The sequence below is a fragment of the Hemibagrus wyckioides genome, linkage group LG01, assembly GCF_019097595.1.
Source record: "Hemibagrus wyckioides isolate EC202008001 linkage group LG01, SWU_Hwy_1.0, whole genome shotgun sequence".
Taxonomy (NCBI): domain Eukaryota; kingdom Metazoa; phylum Chordata; class Actinopteri; order Siluriformes; family Bagridae; genus Hemibagrus; species Hemibagrus wyckioides.
In genome coordinates, this window is record NC_080710.1 from 32770241 (window position 1) to 32795779 (window position 25539).

General features: G+C 42.6%; 1 protein-coding gene across 3 annotated transcripts in view; it reads right to left on the minus strand.

Moving 5' to 3' along the window:
• Window positions 1-25539, minus strand: part of LOC131352440 (rho GTPase-activating protein 21-like) — an 85522-nt gene that overhangs the window by 48687 nt on the left and 11296 nt on the right. Inside the window, exon 1 of one of the 3 annotated variants that reach the window (XM_058388593.1) lies at window positions 22458-22659. The exons of 1 other annotated variant lie outside the window; for it this stretch is intronic. In XM_058388593.1, the coding sequence (XP_058244576.1) occupies window positions 22458-22550 (93 nt within the window). In that variant the 5' untranslated portion in view covers window positions 22551-22659. Of the gene's footprint in view, window positions 1-22457; window positions 22660-25539 lie in introns of those variants that run through there. One more of the 3 variants, XM_058388601.1, reaches the window with a different exon arrangement.

The following is a 25539-nucleotide window of genomic DNA, read 5'->3' on the forward strand; positions in this document are numbered from 1 at the left end:
ATTAGCTCCCCTGGAAACTGGGCTGGTGTTTTCCCAGTTGAGTGTAAACAAGGCCGGAGTGTGAGCACATGGTCCCCCTGAACGGGCCTCAACTGGCCAATGGGTGTGTTTCCCTCTCAGAACTCGTTCATCTTCGTCTCGCTCTCTCTCTCTCTCTCTCTCTCTCTCTCACACACACAGAGTTGCATTTGTCAAATTACTGTTGTATAAAAGGAAACACACTTAGAGACATACTGTTAGAGCCCAACACACCACTGGTCACTGACTCCCAGCCCCTGAAGGTCAGGAGATATCTGAGCAGAGTCTTTCCCAATGTCTCATCTCATTCAAAAAATCTTCAACCTCCTTCCTTCCAGGTGAAGATCCAAAATTGTTCGCCTCAGAACCAGCTTTTTGATAGCCACCCCCCCAGCCTTCCTGACCATCCGGTCATTGATTATTATCCCAGGAACAGCACCACACACGCTGCTTTATTTTCTTCTTGATTATATTCTCATATTCTCGAGTCTGAACTAATACCTGAATCACAGGAAGAGTCCCACGCTTCTCATTCCTTGGAAGAGGAAAAGAAAACCCACCCACATGTTCACATGTGTCGAAACCACACCTGGGAACATCTGGGTCCTGCATGGTTCCACGTTCCTGCAGTTCTGAGTAAAGCTCGATAAAGCAGTGTAGATGAAGTATGATTAAAGGATAAGATGTGCTGAGAATAAATAAGACCTGAAACCAGACAGAGGGTAGGTGAAGTGAGAGGGGGTGAAGCTCGGACCGGCGTTTGGAGGAAGTGATAAACTCACAGTGTGGTTTCGTGGTTTCCAGATGATGCCGATTCACTCGGGAGGTTAAAAACACACCTCGGGAAGAGCTCCAGCAGCGTGGAGGCAGCGGGCTCTAACGACCCTGTCCTACGCTACAGAATCAGCCAGGAATGTTTTCTTTTCTGGGTTGCGTCACATTATTGAAGTTCAGTCAGAGAGAATCCTGAGCACTGGGTTTGTGCAAGAACACATCCTTCACCACACATGATGGCAAGAGAAAATTCCAGAACAAATAACTGCTGAGACTCACACGTTCTCTCTAACAGCTAGGAATGAGCTCACCACCCAATGAAACCAGCTCGCAGCCAAAAAAACAAAACACTGACATGTCTTCATGAAGAAATGTCAGAACTGTGTGTTCTGATGGTACTGTAAGAGACGGATACATGGAGCAAATAACAGACAGAAGAAAGACAGATGGATAGACAGAGGGATATACAGGTGGACAGACAGACAGGTGGAGATACAAACAGACAGACAAAGACACTCAAACAGACAGAAATATAGATAGATAGATAGATAGATAGATAGATAGATAGATAGATAGATAGATAGATAGATAGATAGATGAACAAACAGACAGAAAGTAAAAAACAGACAGACAGAGGAACAAGCTGATGGACAGACAGAAGAACAGAGAGAGACAGGCAAAACAAAGGACAGACAGAAAGAGGGATATACAGATTGACAGACAGACAAAGAGCCAAAGACACTCAAACAGACAGACAGACAGACAGACAGAGAGATAGATAGATAGATAGATAGATAGATAGATAGATAGATAGATAGATAGATAGATAGATAGATAGATAGATTAGATAATTGAAATCTACTTTGTGTAGCCTGCAATGGAGCGTCACACATTATCACACAGTCTGATACAGAACTCAGCCCAGATGTGATCAGGATCATGGAGCCGAGCTCCAGCGTTATTCAGGTTCAGGTTCCATCACGCTAAAGCATGGTGTCGTTCTGAGAGCTTGTGTGGCTCTCCACCCTGATCCACTCCTGAGTCTCAGCCACAGCTTCGGACTGGGAATCGCCGCCTTTATTACAGATCAAAAATGATTACTAAACCTAACCTGATTACTAAAACAGCACACACCCAGCTGTAAAAACGTGGCTTGAGGCGTTTGATAACACGCTTCCTTTAACAGACTGATTATTTCAGTAAGATTTTGTATTTCCTTCTGTGTGAAATATGCTGATGACACTCCGCTCCAGTCTCGACCTCATGGCTGAAGTGTGCTGATTTAAAGACTGTTCATATAACATTATGAAGAAGAAACCCAACAAAAGACTCAGAAACCCAACAAAGCTTTGGGGTGAGGTTGAAGTGAAAGCTGATTGGTTGTTCTTTCACCAAGGAGATCCTTTGAAGTTTGAAATAATGCGCACTTCAAATAATGTTCCAAAGCATTGTTTGAGATGAGACGCTTTGTTTACGTCCTAGAACAACTTCCTGTAGGGGTCAGAACCTGACATGCTCCTCTTTTTTTCAGTGAAGAATGAAGTCATTGTGTGATAAAATGTAAGGAATCTCATTAATTAGTGCAGGTGTGGAGCTGCCGAGAGACGAGGTCAGCCATCAGCTGGGAATAAGCTCACCTGTGTGCAGGTAGACGGCGGATAAAAGCTGTGTGAGGAGGGTTCACACACACACGCACACACACACACACACACACACGCACACACAGCTTAATTAAAGAAACGACTCAATAGTCCATTAAAAACTGTTACATAAATAAACCCTACTACGGCAAACCTGCAATTCTGAATTATCACTAGTGATAACAAAATGAAATTCTGTACCCCGGCTTTATTAAACCATGCATTATGTATGAGCTGAAAATAAATCAGTTTTACAATATATTATAATATTTAATACAAACATGGCTGAAAAATATCTACACTGTCTGCTCGAGGATGCGATCATTCAGCCAAATGTATTTGTTTATTTATTCATTTATTTATTTATTATTTATTGATTCTAAATCTTTTCTAAATCTATCAGGTTAATTCATTTCTATTTAAACTGAAATGATCTAGTTTATTTATTATAATATATTTAGTGTTTTTCTGCTAAAAATATGTCAAATTAAAATATTCAGTCTATGATCGTGCATAAATATTAATAATAAAATAAATAATAATAATATATAAAATAATTTTAATTGTCATTTTGATTTGTTTACAAGAAAAATCACTTTATCCCATTTTTATTTTTTAATTTATCTTTTTTATTTATTTATTTTTTGGAAAAATTGATGATTTTAAAAGTAAAAAGAATTTTTCCAAGGCCTTTTTTCCAATAGCTACGGTGATACACAGATTTTGTTCAGATCATTTAATAAAATGTTCTAAAACAAATCTCTAAATGATTCACTGAAAAAAAACAAACACAAAAAAGCAGCTCCTTGAGTCTAGTCAAATGTACCTGCTTTTTCTTATAAGATTACAGTAAAGCAAATCTAAGATTATTAAACATTTCCAGACACATTTGTCGATTTTACGTTTTTATTTAAAATTTCAAGTTCTACTAGCAGGATATTTTTTTTTATCATTTTACGCATTCATTTCTAGAAAGAATCAAAATGATCTGTTAATAGAAAAGCTAAAGCTGAAAAAATCAACAATGTCCAGAAATAAGTTTAATAATCTTCAATAACATCTAATATTTATTAAAAATGTTGGTCTATTTTCACTCAATAGTTTCCTACATTACCCACAATGCCATTCCATAGCCTGAAACAGGACTGTTAAATATAAGATCTCTGTCAACTAAAACACTTATAATTAATGAACTGATTACTGATCAGGAGTTCAGCGTTCTTTGTTTAACAGAAACATGGATTAAACAAAACGAGTACGTAGCATTAAATGAAGCTTGTCCGCCTGGCTATAGCTATATACATCAACCGCGTCTAACAGGCAGGGGAGGAGGTGTCGCAGTTATTCATGATAATAAGCTAGGCGCCACACAAAAACCCAGACATCAGTTCAACACATTTGAAGTTCTTTATACTAACCTAACGTACGCAAGTACTAATAATAAGTTCACAGAGTCAGTCCCACTAATTGTTATTTACAGACCCCCAGGGCCATACTCTGAATTCCTCAGTGAATCTGGAGATTTTACTTCAAATCTTGTTGTTTCTTTAGACAAAGCATTAAAAGTAGGAGACTTAAACATTCATTTTGATAAACCAGAAGACCCTCTGAGAACAGCAGTTGTGTCCATCTTAGGTTCATTAGGTGTTAATCAAAATGTAATAGGACCCACTCATAATGGAGGTCACACTCTGGATCTCATTTTTACATTCGGATTAAATATAGAAAACATAGTCACTCTTCCACAGTCGGAAGCTATCTCAGATCATTATCTAGTTTCATTTAGAATGTGTCTTAGTCACGAGATGCGCAACTTGCCGCATTACCGTATGAAGCGTATATTTACGTCTGTTACTGCAGAGAGATTTACCGATAGTCTCCCAGAATTATCACACATGATTGGTTCACCTTCTGACCCTACAGAACTTGACCAGGCGACTGATTACCTGGAGTCATTATTTAGGAACACCCTAGACACTGTAGCTCCACTTAAATGGAAAATAATGAAAGAGAAGAAACTAGCACCCTGGTACAACGACCACACACGAGCTTTAAAACAATCGGCTAGGAAACTAGAGCGTAAATGGCGTCAAACTAAGTTAGCAGTATTTCAGTTAGCGTGGAAGGAAAGCCTTCTGAGATACAAAAATTCTCTTAGTGCTGCTAGATCAGCGTATCTCTCTGCCCTAATCGAAGATAACAAAAACAATCCTAAATTTTTATTTAGTACTGTAGCAAAACTAACTAGGAGTAAAACCACTGTAGAAAAGTGCACACCATCTACATTTAGCAATGACTTCATGAATTTCTTCAATGAAAAAATCAGGCAAAAAATTCAGACTATTAATTTAAAACCAAATTATTTGTTAGACAATCCTTTAGATAATATAGCTATTTCTGATCAGAGCTTAGAATGCTTCACTCCACTTCAAGAGCCTGATCTAATTTCACTAATTTCTTCTTCAAAACTTTCTACCTGCATCCTAGATCTTTTACGTCTTTCCTTAAACAGATATTACCAGTAGCTACCGAACCCCTTGTAAAAATCATTAATTCTTCCCTAAGCACTGGCTATGTGCCTAAATCTTTTAAGCTAGCAGTTATCAAACCCTTGATTAAAAAACCGGACCTCGACCCCGTCAGCTGTCTAACTATAGACCGATATCAAACCTGCCCTTTATCTCCAAGATCCTAGAAAAGGCTGTAGCACAGCAGTTATGTTCAGACCTGCATAGAAATAACATTTATGAAATGTATCAGTCAGGATTCAGGCCTCATCATAGCACAGAGACAGCACTGGTTAAAGTGGTCAATGACCTGTTACTGACCTCTGATCAGGGTTGTGTCTCCTTACTGGTGCAGTTTAGTGCAGCTTTTGACACCATTGACCACACTGTTCTACTTGATAAGCTAGAACATGTTGGTATTAAAGGAACAGCCCTCTCCTGGCTCAGGTCTTATTTGACTGACCATTATCAGTTTGTAGATCTACATGGTGACTTCTCTATGCATACCAAGGTTATGTTCGGTGTTCCACAAGGTTCTGTCTTAGGCCCACTGCTTTTCTCCTTATATATGTTACCCCTTGGTGCAATTATTCATAAACATGGTATTAGCTTCCACTGTTATGCCGATGACACACAGCTATATGTCTCAGCTAAATCAGATGAGAGACACCAGCTTATTAAGATAGAAGAATGTGTAAAGGACATTAGACATTGGATGGTCACTAACTTCCTCCTGCTTAATTCGGACAAGACAGAGGTGCTTGTACTAGGACCACAGGCAGTTAGAAGTGAGCTTTCTGATTACAGAGTAACGGTGGATGGTCTTTCGGTTTCATCTTGTCCAGCAGTACAAGATCTTGGTGTGATTATTGACTCTGGTCTTTCATTCGAAGCTCATGTAGATAATATCACTCGGGTAGCCTTCTTCCATCTCAGAAATATCGCTAAGATAAGAAATATGTTGTCGCTTCATGATACAGAGAAACTAGTTCATGCTTTTGTTAGCTCTAGGTTGGATTATTGTAATGTCTTACTGTCTGGATGTTCCAGTAGGAGCAGAAACAAGCTCCAGTTAGTCCAGAATGCAGCAGCTAGAGTCCTAACTAGAACCAGAAGATATGAACACATCACTCCTATTTTATCCACACTACATTGGCTCCCAGTCAAATTTCACATTGATTATAAAATACTGTTACTGACCTATAAAGCACTAAATGGTCTCACGCCGCAGTACCTGAGCGATCTTTTAGTCTTTTATGATCCGCCACGCCTACTCCGATCAAAGGGTGCTGGTTACTTGGTAGTACCTCAAGTAGCAAAGGCTACAGCAGGGGGCGGAGCTTTCTCTTTCAAAGCCCCAAAGTTATGGAACAGCCTTCCAATTAGTGTTGGGGATTCAGACACAGTCTCAGTGTTTAAGTCTAGGCTGAAGACACGTTTGTTTAGTCAAGCTTTTAATATATAGTTCTTAGGTAAAGGAGCAGATCTGGAAGGTTCATGGGCATAGAGTGTTTGGTGACTGGGATGTTTGGATGCTGTCATCTTACCACCATCAGGTTTGCTGAGTGTGAAGTGGTTGGACGCTTTATGTCCCTTCATGTCTGTCACCTTCTGGCTCTCCCTTTTGGTTATGATGTCATAGCTAGTCTTGCCGGAGTCCCTGCCTGCACTTTACACATAATCTACATTGTCCTTAAACATCACATGATCAGAATCATACTTAATATCTTTCTCTTTCTCTCTGTGTCTTTCTCTGTGGAGCTATACACCCCACTCCTGAGCTCCCAGTGTTTGCCAGTTTCCAGTGCGACCGCTGCCCTACCCCTGGTCGGAGTCTCGTCGCTTGGTGGTGCCCATTGATGCTGTGGATGGATCTGTGTGGACCAGGAGACAGCCATGGACAGAGCCACTTGGGGACTTTCACACCATCACAGATCTGCCATTTCATCTGTCAGCTTGTGACAGCAAAGAACTAGTGTTTATAATGACCTTAGAAACTACACTGACCTAATAGTTCCTCATGGGTCATTGATTTCTGTTGTAGAAAGGACATTAATCAGTTACAGTTACATTATTTTCTGTTTAGTGTCACGCAAATGAGGATGGGTTCCCTTCTGAGCCTGGTTCCTCTCAAGGTTTCTTCCTTTCCATCCCAGGGAGTTTTTCCTTGCCACCATCGCCACAGGCTTCTCATTAGGGATAAAATAGTTTAATTATTAAATTTAATGATTTACTCTTATTTCTAATTATTTAGTTATTTCAATTTTTATTTACTTCTTTTGTGAAGCTGCTGTGAGACAATGTTCATTGTAAAAGGTGCTATACAAAATAAATTGAATTGAATTGAATTGAAACACAGAGTGATGCAGCAGCACTTTAATCCTGTAGTCTGGCACCTCCATAAGCACGTCTTCAGCTTCATGCTAACATCCTCCTCCACGCAATCTCACTAGTCATTTATTCGATTGCTAACTAGCTGAGCTGAGTCTCTTACTAGCTCATCGTCCTACAGCTGCAATGCATTCTGGGAGTTTGGGTTTAACATTATTGTGACTTTGAAGTTTACTTTTTAGAAGCTAATAGTCCTAATTGTTGTCATGGAGTAAGATAGCTGGTATGATGGTTAATTCTTGCTCTAAGAATCATCCCTCTGTCACTAGTTCCTCACTGGAATAAGAAAAACTCCTGAGCAAGCAACAAGCTGGCAGCAGTGAACATATCACAAAGATCTCAATAAAAATAACATATTTTATGTGTTTCAGGGACGAAGTTTGCTTTCATTTAGATAGCTGAGTGGTGAAATTTGTTTATACAGTTGCATTTTACATACACACACACACACACACACACTACATTTATTGACCCTAGCAGGCTCTCACTTGTGGCAGTGAAATTTCAGAAATGTGATCCAGCCAGCTCTTATTCCACTTCATGACTGATTAGTCGAGTAAAGGAAACAACTGATGTCACATAGCATTTACTAAATGTGGCAATCAATCGTCTAATATTGAATTACCAGTTGTTGTTTTTTTTCTATATCACCTAAACCACAGCACGAGCCAGTCAGGCCGCGGGATCGACAGTAGCTAAAGCCACAAGTGCACTCCAGATCTAAGCTAAGCTAATAACCAGCACAATCAGCTGGCTAGCTCTCACAGCAGGCTCAGCGGAGGCAGAGAAAGCTCATTTGGCCCATCTCAACCCCAGAATGAAGGCCAGATGGTCCCTCCAGTGAGAGCCACATGCCCAGGATAAGGGGGAGGAGACAAGCCCTCAGGGGGCCGGCAAGAGAGTACATCTGATTAATCACCAAATCAGTCTTTAATCTGAGAACTGGAGGCAGAGGATTAGCAGCGGAAGAGGTCAGAGATCTCCAAAACCCTGAGCTCCCTGGGTAAGAACACTTATCAAACAAAGACGAGAGCATGTTGGAACTGAAACTGATATAAATCCTAGCCTCTGACCTGCTAGCTCGCTGTGTGGACGTTTCCGACAGGAATTAAATACTGGATGTACCAGACTGGGTTCAAGACTGATCACCGTTCAAACCTCAATTCAGAGGCAGGAATCAGATCCTGAACCATTAAACCACACGCCAGCTTCAAGGCCAACATCTTCCACCACAAGCTAAACACTGTGGTATCAGGATCACACACAAAATGTCAAGACGAGAGAATTTCATTACACAAAGCATTTAATTCAAGAAAACGCTTGGCTTCATGTTCTGCTCCTCTGCCAGAAGCTCAGGGTAAAGATCTACGGGGTGAAAAAGGCGAGTGTTCCTCAAAATCCATGAGGATCATTAGCATTAAAAACACACCAGAACAAGCCAGCTAGCATCCTCTGACTTCCTGCACATAGCAGTGATGTTAGCTTGGGTGTGGAAAACTATCTCTGTAATTCTGCCTGACAGACATATGTTAGATATATAGACTGCAGCATCCAAGCAGAACAAACAGGAACCCAACCAGAATCCAATAAGAACCCAATCAGAGCTTTAAACCAGAACTTTAACCAGACCAGAAAGAAACAAATAGAACTTATTCAGGCAACAAAACAGGAACTATCCAGAACCTCGCCTCAGATCAAGGATGCAAACAAATCTCAACCAAGAACCAACCAGGACTGAACCAGGAATCAAATGGAACTCAACAAGAAACCAGCCAGGACTGAACCAGGAATCAAACAGAAGTCAACCAGGAACCAACTGGGAACCAGAAAAAACCCAACCAGAACTCAAACAGGATCCAAACAACACTTAGAAAGGAACCAACCAAGACTGAGCAAGGAACCAAACAGAACCCCACAAGGACTCAACCAGGAACCAACCAGGGCTTATCAAAAACCCAATCAGAAATTCACAAGAACACAACCAGAACTCAACACAAACAGGATCCAAAAACTCAACAAGGAACCAATCAAGACGTAACCAGGACTCAAACCAGACCTCAAGAAGGAACCCTACATGTTCCACCAAGTGTTTTAACCAGGACTCAACAACTATCCAATCAGGAACACCCAGGACATTAGGCTAACGTCTATCAGATCCAACCAGCCCTAAAGAAAGCCAATGAGATTCAACCAATGACCAGCACTCACTTAAGCAGAACCCAAGCATGGCCTGTCAGGACCTCACCAGGATCTAGAGTGTGATCGTTATTCAGATCTTCCTCAGCACTTCAGTTAGCTCCAATTCACCTGTGATGCTCCCTCTAGTGGCCATGTAGTGAAATGACACTGCTGCACACCGTCACCTGCTAATTAAACAACGCCGTGTGTGTGTGTGTGTGTGTGTGTGTGTGTGATACAGTGTCATTTCATGGTTAAAGTGTTCTTAATTTGAATCTGAATAACTGAGAGCTTTTTTTTGTCTATTCTTGTTTTTCGTTTCAAACTGGTGACTGCAGCTGAAAAAAGAAAATAAATAAATATTTCACACACACACACACACAGAGACTGAGAGACAGATGGTCACGCTACAGTATTCTGGACAACACTCTGCAGGCATTAGAGACACGAGCTGAATTTCTACATGATACACAGTGCTAAGTGCTAGCCTTTTAGCATCTCTCCATCCCTTAATCTCTATATTCTCTCTCTCTCTCTCTCTCTTGCCCTGTCTCTATCTCGCCCTCTCACTCGCCTTCTCTCTCTCTCTTGCCCTCTCTCTCTCTCTCGCCCTCTCTCTCTCTCTTGCCCTGTCTCTCTCTCTATCTTGCCCTCTCTCTTTCTCTCTCTCTCTCCCTCAGTAACATTCCAGAACCCCATTTAACGTTCCGTCAGTGATGTGAACATGCGCTCCAGAAACTTTTAACCAGAACATTCCAGAACCACATTGAGGTTTTCCACTGTCCAGTCCAACACAGTTCTAGAACCACACAGGTTTTTCTCAGTGATCTGATGTTTGCGTGTTTGTTTGTTATATAATTTTTTACATTTTTTTATAAATATATCGAGCATACGGAAGATTTTTTTGTCCTTTCATCTGTCCATCATCTGTCCACCCCCCACCCCCCACCTCTCTCCAACAACAAGAAAGGTCAGACATTAGGAATGAAGAAAAACAATAATAATGATAAAGTCATGCAGATGTACATAATATTTTTCTCTCTCTACTGTCCCTCTCTCTCCATCTCTCTCTCTCTCTCTGTCCATCCCTCACAGGATGATGAAGTAATGTAGAGGGCAGGGTCCAGTGAAATCTGTTCATGGTTAGTGTGTAGGTTCTCCTCCTCCTCTGTGCTCCACTCCCAGCCCAACTGAAGACAGCTGGACCGCCTCGTGACCTGCTGATTAAAAGCATTCGAGGCCCGCGCTATAAAAAAGCGTGTGGAATGTTGTGACTGGAAACGTCAGTGTGTGTGTGTGTGTGTGTGTTCATTGGGCAATGCTCAACGTCCTTCCTGCTTCACTTGAGCTTCAATCTAAACACATATAAACTCCATGTTAAAGGAGCTGTGAATGAACAGAAGAGTTTAACATGTTAGATGATACAGAGTTTAAACAGAGCGCTATCGGAGAACCCTGTTCTCATGTAGCCACGACTTTCTCTCATTTTTAATACCCATGCTCGCTGATAACACTCTGCACACTCAGATCAGACACGTCTGATCCTCCGAACCAGATTCAGACTCCAAACAAGCCCGTAAACCTGCCAGGTTTTTAAAGCTTAATTCGGTAATAACAGGAGGAGAACCGCAAGCACCACGTGGACCACTGCTGCACGACAGACGCCTGTGAGAACTCCAACATCTCTCACAGCGGAGACACACACACACACAAAGTTATACAGATGTGGAAACCAAAAGGAATAATGTGTAAGAGGTTTAGAAAAAAAAACATTCTAGAACCCCAGTGAGAGCTCCACCGATGATCCATCTGATGATGGAACCTAGTACCTTTTAACATGCGTTACCTTTTCATGCTGCTCATGTGCCTTTAATTGCCCCTTGGGGACAATAAAGTTTTTTTAATTTGAATTGAACTGAATTGAATTGAAAGATTCTAGAATCAAAGCGAGAGCTCCACTATTGATACACCTGATGATAGAACCTAGTACCTTTTAACAAAACATTCTAGAACCCCACTGTACACAGCGGCATCTCTCCGTTCCACCATTCTAGAGCTGCAGTGTGACTTACATCACTTCACATCCTCCTCTGAATACAATCTAGTACCAGGGTGAGGGCCTGGAACCCAGCAGTGATGTAACAGTGCTATCTAAAACCGTCTGCCGATTCTAGAGCCATCTTGAGCAAGCGGCTTACAGCTGTTGTGCAGTTGTGTACCTTATACTTACCTTATTTGTGCTTTAAAACCAAAATGAGAGTTCTAACTGGGTCTAGTACCTGACCAATACATGCAGGTCCTATTAGCTAATGGAACCTGCATGTGTTCGTCAGGTACCAGACCCAGTTCTAAGTGGCACTAGACCCACTAGACCCAGCTCTAAGTGGCATTGTTCCATTATGAAAGGACCGTGACAGTTCCAGATGATGTACTGAAGATATTTAGTCCACACTACAATTTCATTTTAGAACCAAAACAGTCAACAAAATATTCTAGAAACCTGCTGTAGGTTCCACTCCTGCTGTCACAGTGGCATCTCTCTGTTCTGCCCGTTCTGTATCACTTCACCACTCTTCTGGATACACTCTGGAACCCAGCGGTGATGTAACAGTGCTATCTAGTACCATCTGCCAATTCTAGAGCCATCTTGAGCAAGCGGCTTATACTGTTCCAGCAATCGGTTTCTAGAACCACAATGAGGGCTTCGGTAATGGTTCAAAAACAGGGACTAGTCCCAGGTTCCTGTCTGACAATTATGTTGTAGAACCACATAGAAAGTTTCTCTGTCTGAATGACGAACAATATTCTAGACTGACAATAAGGTTCTAGAGCTGAAAGTTCCACTGATGATGTAACAGCAAAGTCCGGTATCTTTTAACAAGAACATTCTAGAACCAGGCTGAAAGATCTATTGACGATGCTACAATGGCATCATGTCCGCTCCCAACTGTAACATTCTAGAACCACAGCGAGTTCTAGAGTTCCAGCCATGCTGTATTAATAACATTCACGCCAATCCAACACTCATTCTAGAACCGTACTGCAGCACACCAGTCTGAGACACAGTGGGAGGATCTGAGCTCCTGAGAACCCTTTATCAACAAAGCAACTGGCTGTTTTTTTATCAAAGGGTGGGACTCAGGAAACATGGCCACCATGATGACATCATGATCATCAGCCTGTTAGCCTTCACTCAGTGTTAACATTCAGCATTTTGAGGGTGAAGAATCCATTAAATGAAACAGAACATGTCTGGGCTCTAATGTAAGCCCCACGGCAGGGTGGGGTTCCGACACACACACACACACACAGAGCCTATCACACAACCTTAAAAGACCCTCACACACACGCACCCACACACACAGAGCCTATCACACAGACTTAAAAGACCCTCAGACGCCCACCCATACACACACACATACACACACACACACAGAGCCCATCACACAGCCTCAAAAGACCCTCACACACACACACACACACACACACACAGGGAGAGGTGAGCAGACATTTGGCACAAGGCTGAGAAACTCTGAGCTCAGTGGGTCTCCAGACCGAGGACCACACCCCAGTGCAGCTGCACTCAATAAAGACACTGTTTCCCTCACACACACACACACACACAATCTGTCTGTCTTTATTTCTCTCACACTCTCTCTCTCTCTCTCTCTCTCTCTCTCTCACACACACACACACACACATACACACACCACACCCACTATCCCTCTATTTCCTTTTCACTCTCAGATACACACACAGCTCCTTCTCTCTCTCTTTCTCTCTCACACACACAGCTCCCTCTCTCTCTCTCACACACACTGTTTCCTCTCTCTTTCTCTCTCACTCTCTCACACACACACACCCTCTGTCACACACACACACCCTCCCTCTGTCCACTCTCTCTTTATTCCTCCACTCTTCCTTCCTTTCCATATGTTTCTCTTTCTGTCTAAAACACACTGATACACTCTGTCTCCTCTCGTCATGAGCTTCTACAGGATCATCGTGTTGTGTGTTGTGTGTTGTGTAGCGAGTGTACATACAGAGTTGTGTTAAAGCGCTCACTCTGGATCTGTCCTGCCTTATTTCGGAAAATGGGAAATCGGGCCACGAAGTGAGAAAAAAAAACCTAGGACTGCTCCATGCTGGTGTGTAACGAAGGTGGAAGGCATTTCTTCCAGTAATTTAGCCACTCTAACTTCGCCCACTTTTATCTCAATTAATGGATTCGTTTACTCGTTAATTAGAAACCATGCTCGTTATTTAGGTGTGTCGAAATGTTAAGATTGCAGGACATTCAAACAAACTGAGGAGAGACACGCAGGATAAACCTGTGTCTTTGAGGGAGACGGGAAGGGGGCGTAGCCAGACTCGGAATCCTGATATCATCAATCGTGTAACAGACTTCCTGTCTGTTTTTTTTTATGGGAATTTGTTCAAATCCACTGTAAAATTGAGGCCCTGTGTTCCGAATGTGGAAGTGGGAGTGAAGTTTACAAGCTCCTCCCCCTCCTCCTCCTCCTCACAGCTCTTCAGCCATCTTCCGCTCATACACCTTTTTCTCATCTAACCTGTTCTTTCTCTTCATCTGTTTTTCTCCATCTTTCTCTCTCTCTCTCTCTCTCTCTTTCTGATAAAGCTCACTCGCCCTTTTTCGCCCTTTGCTGCCCGAATGCTGTTGTCATGGCAACACACCACCTTTCCTCTGTATGTGCATGATGTGTGTGTGTGTGTGTGTGTGTATACCCGTGCTGCACGTCTCCCTCAGTTACGCACTCGTCAAAAACCCCTCCCTCCAAACCTCGGTGCAGGCATGTAGCCCCGCCCCTTGGCCCTCCTCCCCCCGAGCCTGCCTGCATTGCGTCTTTTCAGGTTTTTTCCTTTAGAGACCCTGCAGCCTTCAGCTCTCTCTCTCTCACTCTTTCTCTCTCTCACTCACTCACACACACACACAGCTCAGCTTCACTAGCACACTTTTGAGGTATCTGAAGCAGAGAGGCATGTGCACTAAGTGTGATCTGTAGTGTGTAAACAGAAGCGACTTGGCTGAAGTGTGCACTCTCTCCGTGAAGCAGCTCCCTCCATCCTGCCAAAGGGGCACTTTCATATGGAAATGGCCACCATTGTGGGGGTCAAAGGCCTGGAATTTCTTTTTTTACAAAGAAGAGAGAGAGAGAGAGAGAGAGAGAGAAACCTGAATATCAGAGAAACTCCTTTCATTCCAGCACTAACTCTCAATTTAATCAGGTGCTTGTGCTCAGTTATTACAATCAATAATACTGCTACTCATGTGTGCTTCTCTTCTCTTCTCTTCTCTTCTCTTCTCTTCTCTTCTCTTCTCTTCTCTTCTCCTGTCTTCTTCTCCTCTTCTCCCTTTTCGTCTTCTCTTCTCTTCTCTTCTCTTCTCTTCTCTTCTCTTCTCTTCTCTTCTCTTCTCCCTTTTCGTCGTCTCTTCTCTTCTCTTCTCTTCTCTTCTCTTCTCTTCTCTTCTCTTCTCTTCTTCTCCTCTTCTCCCTTTTCGTCTTCTCTTCTCTTCTCTTCTCTTCTCTTCTCTTCTCCTCCTCTTCTCCCTTTTCGTCTTCTCTTCTCTTCTCTTCTCTTCTCTTCTCTTCTCTTCTCTTCTCTTCTCCCTTTTCGTCTTCTCTTCTCTTCTCTTCTCTTCTCTTCTCTTCTCTTCTCTTCTCTTCTCTTCTCCCTTTTCATCTTCTCTTCTCCCTTCTTCTCCCTTCTTCTCTTCTCTTCTCCCTTTTCGTCTTCTCTCCTCCTCTCCTCTCCTCTTCTCCCTTTTCGTCTTATCTTCTCCCTTCGTCTCTTCTCTTCGCTTCTCTTCTTCTCTACTCCCTTCTTCTCTTCTCTTCTCAGCACACCACAATACACAACACAGCACACATCACAATACACCAGACTATAACACACATCACTACACAACCCAGCACATCAAAACCCATCATTTCACAATACACCACAAAACAGCACAACACAACACACAACACCCAGCACATCCCAACAAATCACAACACAACACAACACACACTACAGTGCAGCACACCACACAACACACCACAAAACATCATAGCACAACACAACCTAGTACATCCCAACAAATCACAACACAACGCACCATAACACAACACACCACAACACACCATAACACCATGTCGATGGATCTCCAACTTCCTGCGAGACAGACCTCAGGCAGTACGGGTGGGCAACCATGTCTCACCCTCACTCACCCTCAGCACTGGAGCCCCCCAGGGTTGTGTTCTGAGCCCCCTGCTGTACTCACTGTACACTTTTGACTGTGTGGCCACTTCCAGCTCCACCAACAACGTGAAGTTTGCGGACGATACTGTGGTGGTGGGCCTGATCTCCAATAACGACGAGATGGCCTACCTAGAGGAGATTAAAAACCTGGAGACATGGTGCCAGGTCAACAATCTCCTCCTGAACGTCAGCAAGACTAAGGAGCTGATAGTGGACTTTAGCCCAAAGCAGGAGAGGAATTACCAGCCCCTGACTATCAACGGGACCCCAGTGGAGAGAGTGGACAGTTTCCGGTACCTAGGTGTTTACATCACACAGGACCTGACATGGTCCTGTCACGTTAACACCCTGGTGAAGAAGGCCCGGCAGCGTCTATCATCTTGGACGCCTGAAGGACTTTAAACTGCCCTCAAAGGTGCTAAAGACATTCTACACCTGCACCATTGAGAGCATCCTGACGGGAAGTATCACAGCCTGGTTTGGGAACAGCACCAAACAGGACACGCAAGCTCTCCAGAGGGTGGTGCGATCAGCCGAGCGTACCATCCGCACCGAGCTTCCTGACCTGGACACCATATACAGCAAGTGGTGCTGGACCAAGGCCAGGAGGATTATGAAGGACCTCAGTCATCCCAACAATGGCCTCTTCTCTCTGTTGAGGTCAGGGAAACGTTTCCGTTCCTTGAAGGTGAACACAGAGAGAATGAGGAGGAGCTTCTTCCTGCAGGCCATTCGGGCCCTCAACCGGAACACCTAGGATCTGGACTCTCTGGACATACCCCCACACGACATGACATTCTACCTCAGCTGATTGTTGCACATGCAATAATTGCACTACTTTGTACTCTGCACTACTCTGTACACACAATAACACTCTCACTGTACATCTTCTCTGTACATCTTTGTGTGTACACTGCACTGTCACTTTACTCCCTGTTCAATTGGACATTTATATTTGCCTTATATATACATCCACATATATATTTATATATTTAATCTTATATATGCACACTGTACATACTGTATTCTTTTTCTACACCATTTCAAAGTTGACCATTTTATCTACATATATTCATATACTGTATCTTCTATATATATTATAGAGTCTACACATACAGTATATATAGACATAGATATACACTATATTGCCAAAAGTATTCGCTCACCTGCCTTGACTCACATATGAACTTAAGTGACATCCCATTCCTAATCCATAGGGTTCAATATGACGTCGGTCCACCCTTTGCAGCTATAACAGCTTCAACTCTTCTGGGAAGGCTGTCCACAAGGTTTAGGAGTGTGTTTATGGGAATTTTTGACCATTCTTCCAGAAGCGCATTTGTGAGGTCACACACTGATATTGGACGAGAAGGTCTGGCTCTCAGTCTCCGCTCTAATTCATCCCAAAGGTGTTCTATCGGGTTGAGGTCAGGACTCTGTGCAGGCCAGTCAAGTTCATCCACACCAGACTCTGTCATCCATGTCTTTATGGACCTTGCTTTGGTCACTGATGCACAGTCATGTTGGAAGAGGAAGGGGCCAGCTCCAAACTGTTCCCACAAAGTTGGGAGCATGGAATTGTCCAAAATGTCTTGGTATGCTGAAGCATTCAGTGTTCCTTTCACTGGAACTAAGGGGCCAAGCCCAGCTCCTGAAAAACAACCCCACACCATAATCCCCCCTCCACCAAACTTTACACTTGGCACAATGCAGTCAGACAAGTACCGTTCTCCTGGCAACCGCCAAACCCAGATTCGTCCATCAGATTGCCAGATGGAGAAGCGCGATTGGTCACTCCAGAGAACGTGTCTCCACTGCTCTAGAGTCCAGTGGCGGCGTGCTTTACACCACTGCATCCGACGCTTTGCATTGCACTTGGTGATGTATGGCTTGGATGCAGCTGCTCGGCCATGGAAACCCATTCCATGAAGCTCTCTGCGCACTGTTCTTGAGCTCATCTGAAGGCCACATGAAGTTTGGAGGTCTGTAGCGATTGACTCTTCGCACTATGCGCCTCAGCATCCGCTGACCCCGCTCCGTCAGTTTACGTGGCCTACCACTTCGTGGCTGAGTTGCTGTCGTTCCCAAACACTTCCACGTTCTTATAATACAGCTGACAGTTGACTGTGGAATATTTAGGAGCGAGGAAATTTCACGACTGGATTTGTTGCACAGGTGGCATCCTATCACAGTTCCACGCTGGAATTCACTGAGCTCCTGAGAGCGACCCATTCTTTCACAAATGTTTGTAAAAACAGTCTGCATGCCTAGGTGCTTGATTTTATACACCTGTGGCCATGGAAGTGATTGGAACACCTGATTCTGATTATTTGGATGGGTGAGCGAATACTTTTGGCAATATAGTGTATATTTGCATATGCATATCTTACACTTGACTTTCAAGTTATTTTCGTTTGTGATTTCCACCATTTAATTTTCCCTACTTTTCCCTATATATTCTTAACTATATCCCCTATTTTTCATGTCCACACTTTAAATTTTCTTTTGTACTCTTTCTTTTTTATGTAAGACAGTCATAATAAGTATTTCACTACGTCATACTGTGTATGATTTCATATGTGACCAATAAAATTTGAATTTGAACACAACACACCACAACACACAACACAACACAACACAACCAAGAACATCCCAACACATCATAACACAACACAACCAAGAACACACCATAACACAGCACACAACACAACCAAGAACACACCATAACACAGCACACAACACAACCAAGAACATCCCAACACATCATAACACAACACAACCAAGAACACACCATAACACAGCACACAACACAACCAAGAACATCCCAACACATCATAACACAACACAACCAAGAACACACCATAACACAGCACACAACACAACCAAGAACACACCATAACACAGCACACAACACAACCAAGAACATCCCAACACATCATAACACACAACACAACAAACCATGACACATTCAAACCAAAACACAAGCACACACACCACACACTCATCATACACAAGATATCCACACACACCACACCCTATACACCATCATCAAACACAGAGCTGAACACAGGCTTGTCTAAACACTACACAACACTATCTGAACCGACAAAACACACAACAAAACACACAACAAAACACAAACCGGCTTCAACACAAACTCTTTAATGTTAGAATGATCTCCTGCTTGTTTTCTGCACAGCTTTCTCCATCATTTCTAATTCTCCACACCTTATCACACACTCTCACTCTCTTGGGAATTGTCTAAGCATATTGCTGGAGATGTGTGTGTGTGTGTGTGTATGTATATGTGTGTGTGTAGAAGAGATAGAGGGCTTCCAGACAAAGACCCCCAGCCATCACCCCCGCCTGTCTGAATCCCCTGGGCGTCCCCAGATGCGACTGTAATTGGGATCTTCACCACAGCTTCACTATAAATAATTAACCTCCTCCTCCTCCTCCTCTTCCTCCTCGGAGAAAATCCCCCCCCCCCACACACACACACACGCCTGCATGTGGAGCTAGAACCCAGACCATGGAGGGTCCAGAACACACAATGCCACCTTCTCCTCATGGCCTCCGGCTCCTCGGCGAGACAGCCTGGCTTGTCTTGGCGTTCCGTGACCAGGTGGTGGTGCAGGAATATTGAACTCACGCTCACACACAAAGCCTGTTTTGAGTCATGATACAGAGGGACATCAGTGTGTCCAGTTTATCTGGTCTAAAATTAAATCTGGGAGCAGAGACCAGACCGGACTGGACAAAGCAGGAAGGACAGGGGGCTGGATAATAGCTGCAGTCTTTTACACTCAAGTCCTGCACGCATTCGTGGCTTCAGACAGGGGTCACACACTCAGGACAACAAAACATGCTGATCTCTCTCACACACACACACACACATATTGCTGACCACACTTCATTCATTTTTCATTTATATTTCAGTTCAGAGGAGTTCATAGTTCCTTTAAGAACCTTTTTAACACAACTGAATAAACTAGGAACATTTGAAAATAGCTGAAGAAATATCTTCACACACACACACACACACACACACACACACACACACACACACACACACACACGTGTTTCAGCCTTTCACCTTCAGGATCTTCAGTGATGGAGAACCTGAGTGTGTGTTTAATATTACACTACACTGAAGAACCCAGGGATCCTACAGAGAGCGAAGAAGCTGCAGAAGTTAATGAATTTAGGTGGAGATAACTAGGACACGGACACACACACACACACACTCACACTCACACACACTCACAGAGGATTTCCAGTGTTATATATCTACAGGGCCCACATGTTCATCTGAGCCGCTGTGGGAAACGAGCCAGTTGGAGAGAGACATCATTCATGCAACACTTTCACTTCTATAAATATCACCGCTATCAGGAGAACGTTTCTGTCTCTCGCTTTCACACACACACACACACACACACACACAGACACACACACAGACAACACACACAGACAACACACACACACAACACAGACACACAACACAGACACACAACACAGACACACACACAGACAACACACACAGACAACACACACAGACAACACACACACACAACACAGACACATACACAGATACACACACAGACAACACACACACACAACACAGACACATACACACACAACACAGACACATACACAGATACACACACAGACAACACACACAGACAACACACACACACAACACAGACACACAACACAGACACATACACAGATACACACACAGACAACACACACAGACAACACACACAGACAACACACACAGACAACACACACACACAACACAGACACATACACAGATACACACACAGACAACACACACAGACAACACACACACACAACACAGACACATACACACACAACACAGACACATACACAGATACACACACAGACAACACACACAGACAACACACACAGACAACACACACAGACAACACACACACACAACACAGACACATACACAGATACACACACAGACAACACACACAGACAACACACACACACAACACAGACACATACACACACAACACAGACACATACACAGATACACACACAGACAACACACACAGACAACACACACAGACAACACACACACAACACAGACACATACACAGATACACACACAGACAACACACACAGACAACACACACACACAACACAGACACATACACAGATACACACACAGACAACACACACAGACAACACACACACACAACACAGACACATACACACACAACACAGACACATACACAGATACACACACAGACAACACACACAGACAACACACACAGACAACACACACACACAACACAGACACATACACAGATACACACACAGACAACACACACAGACAACACACACACACAACACAGACACATACACAGATACACACACAGACAACACACACAGACAACACACACACACAACACAGACACACAACACAGACACACAACACAGACACACACACAGACACACACACAGACAACACACACAGACACACACACAGACAACACACACAGACAACACACACAGACAACACAGACACACAACACAGACACACAACACAGACACACAACACAGACACACACACACACACACACACACACACAGATAAACAGCGCAGCAGGGAACAAATGGAATTTAACAAGTAAATGAATAACATCGATCTACAATTTATGTCATATTTAATTTGAATTAAATCTCAACCAGTAACTGATACTGAATCAGTACCTGCTCACATTTCAGTAGCTGGTCATTCGGTCAGTACCTGTTTATATTTCAGTATTTGGTCAGTCAGTACCTATTTATATTTCAGTAGCTGGTCAGTCAGTACCTGTTCACATTTCAGCAACTGACTCAGTCATGTACTTACTGACTGACTACAATAGGTTTACATTTAGTTGGTCAGTCAGTACTTGTTAGCACTTCAGTAGCTGGTCAGTCAGTACCTGTTTATATTTCAGTAGCTGGTCAGTCAGTACCTGTTTATATTTCAGTAGCTGGTCAGTCAGTACCTGTTTATATTTCAGTAGCTGGTCAGTCAGTACCTGTTTATATTTCAGTAGCTGGTCAGTCAGTACCTGTTTATATTTCAGTAGCTGGTCAGTCAGTACCTGTTTATATTTCAGTAGCTGGTCAGTCAGTACCTGTTTATATTTCAGTAGCTGGTCAGTCAGTACCTGTTTATATTTCAGTATTTGGTCATGGGTCATATGTTTCAGTATTTGGTCAGTACTCATTTTCATTTTAGCAGTTGGTCAGTCAGTAGTTGTTCACATTTCAGTAGATGGTCAGTCATTACTAAACATGGCCACATACTGACTAATCACCATTCATGCGGTCTGCTCGTCTGCAGCATTTATTATAAATGTATTTCTCTGAGCCTCTTTTCTGCCTGTGTTTTATACAGAAAAATAAATTTAAAAAATAAATTCACACATTTTTCTCATCACAGAAAACTAAATATCAGCATGGTACTAAAAACCGTTCATTCAGCATCTCTCTGGCACACTGCAGTGTTACAGCACACACACACACACACACACACACACACTCGACTACTAAACCCACAGTACATGGTACATATTACAGAATAAGATCGGAAACCGTGCATGACAGAATGCACACACATACAGACTGTTTCTCCCTCACACACACACACACACACCTGTGTGTTGAAGGCGCAGTACAGGTCACAGATGAGGTTTTTGACAGACGAGTTGCGGTTCACCATGCAGCCCAGCATCCCGAGGTGAGCCATGGTAAGTGTGCACGATCACTGCACGTCACCCCAACTCCATCCGCATCCGAGTGTGTGTGTGTGTGTGTGTGTGTTCATCTGCAGGTCCTGTAGGCTCCCCGGCACCCTGCAGCTTCGACTCTCTGCATCAGTGACTCCATACTAATAACACAAGACAAGTGAGAGGGCAAGGAAGACCACTACACACCTGAAATCTCTCTCTCTTTCTCTCTCTCTGCTACATCAGAGTGAGAAAGATGGATTGCAGGCAGAGTTAACAAACCAGCAAGAGAGACTCTGCCTTTCTGCATCCATCCATCCTCTCCTCTCTCTCTCCCTCTCTCTTTCCCCCTCTCTTTCTCTCTCTCTCTCTCTCTCTCTCTCCCCCTCTATCTCTCTCTTTCATCTCTCTCTCTCTCTCTCTCTCTCTCTCACCTGGTTGTGATTAAGGGATAAACCTGAGTGCTGCTTATGTAGCTAGATGCTTTATAACACACACACACACACACACACACATACTTTGTCTAATAAATGTTATTCTATTGACTCTATTCAATTTGCATATACATGATATATATATATATATATATATATGGGTAATATCTGTGAATATATAAATAAATCAGTGCATTAATTAATTCGGTTATAAGCATGATTAAATGTCGATCATTTTCTTAATTAATAGAATGACTTAGCACTTTTTTATTTATTTATTTTTTGTATCTGATTGTTGCTGGTCTGAGAGATATACTCTGTTATCAAAAATTAATCATGTCCTTTAAATAAATATATTAAAAAATAAATAATAATAAAAAATCATTTTAATAAATAATAAATAACAATAGAAAATATTTCTGTATTATTTAAAATAATTACAAACTGACTGGAAATTGCTGATTTAACGTAACCAATCTTTTGTAAAAATATAATTATTTACGATTAATTTTTTTCTCCTTTACTGTTGATTTTTTTAATTGATATAACTATTATTTTAAAAAAAGAAAATAAATATATAATTTTTTGCAGACTATTTTTATTCATATTTATAACAGCTAAGGAGAAAAGTATGAATGTGTTTTGATTTTTAAAAAAACAAACAAACAAAAAGAGATAACAGGGAAATGTGTCCAATCTGGCAACGCTGCAGAGTTACAGTGTGATGCTGAGGGACAAGAGGAGGTCCAATGCATATTTTATAACAGCCAGATGCCGAGTGTCTGTGTGACGGAGCATAGAAAAGGAGCTGCGTCAGAAAGACACGAGTCAGAGATACGTGACTCAAAGACATGAGTCAGAGAGGAGAGTCAGAGAGAAGTGAGTCAGAGAGGAGAGTCAGAGAGAAGTGAGTCAGAGAGAAGTGAGTCAGAGAGAAGTGAGTCAGAGACATGTGAGTCAGAGAGACGTGAGTCAGAGAGACGTGAGTCAGAGAGACGCGAGTCAGAAAAACGTGAGTCAGAGAGGAGAGTCAGAGAGATGTGAGTCAGAAAGAAGAATCAGAGACATGAGTCGGAGAGGAGAGTCAGAGAGACGTGAGTCAGAGAGGAGACTCAGAGGCGTGTTTGAGGAGAATCTGCAGGAGGTTCAGTAACGTAGATGAGATGTTGTTCTGTATTCAGGGTGTGATGGTGAGAAGTGTCTTTACTGAAGTGTCCTTGTGTTGGAATCAGTGTTTATCTGCTGAGATTTCACACCTGAGCTTTGATTTTATTTTAGTTTTTTATTTATTTGATTTTAATTAATTTAATTATTTAAATTTATTAGACAAGTAAATTCAACAACCAGAGAAAAAGAGAGAGAGAGTCACTCTATCACATCAGGAAGAGAGAAATGATCATGCAGTTTTATTCACCTTCATCATCATCATCAGTGGCTGTTCATTAAAGAACCTGGAACTGGAGCTAAAATAAACCCCTCCTCTTCCTCTTCATCTGCATCAGCTATTACTGAGCTGTGAACTCAGTGCACTGGCTCTCACACACACACACACACACACACACACTCTTCACAGTCAGCTTTAAGGGGATTTTTCTGTCCATTAGCATGTTGTGTTTACCTCACTAGCTGCTCAGTGAGATTGCTGTCGTCTGATTGGTGGGTTTTAGATGACTGACACACACGCACTCTGAGATTTTAATCAAAAGTTTCTTGTGATAACAGACGTATACGTTGTGTACGGTAGTGCTTACGTTTACGCTAACAGCTAATACACTGATAATCACACTTCAAAGCCCTACAAGATCAAAACTAAACGGTGTGTAACCATGGCAACACTAACACCACACATGCTAAACCACCACTAGGAGGTGCTAAAGAGCTGATCGGAAAAATTAAAAATAAAATAAAATAAATAAATCCGCTAGCTGAAGTTACAGTTGCGATGAATATTTTCTTCTTCAAACGAACAGAAAAGTGGAGCTTTCTGCCTCCCCCTAGCTGCTCCTGAATGGTACGGTCTGACTCCGATTACATCACCAGCTCCAACATTCAGTTTAATAGAATTAATGCTAGATCACACACTCATACACACACCCATACACACACCCACACACCCATACACACACACACACTCATACACACACCCATACACACACACACACACACTCATACACACACCCATACACACACCCATACACACACCCATACACACACACACTCATACACACACCCATACACACACCCATACACACACCCACACACCCATACACACACACACACTCATACACACACCCATACACACACACACACTCATACACACACCCATACACACACACACACACTCATACACACACCCATACACACACACACACACTCATACACACACCCATACACACACCCATACACACACACACACTCATACACACACCCATACACACACACACACTCATACACACACCCATACACACACACACACTCATACACACACACACACACTCATACACACACCCATACACACACACACACTCATACACACACCCATACACACACACACACTCATACACACACCCATACA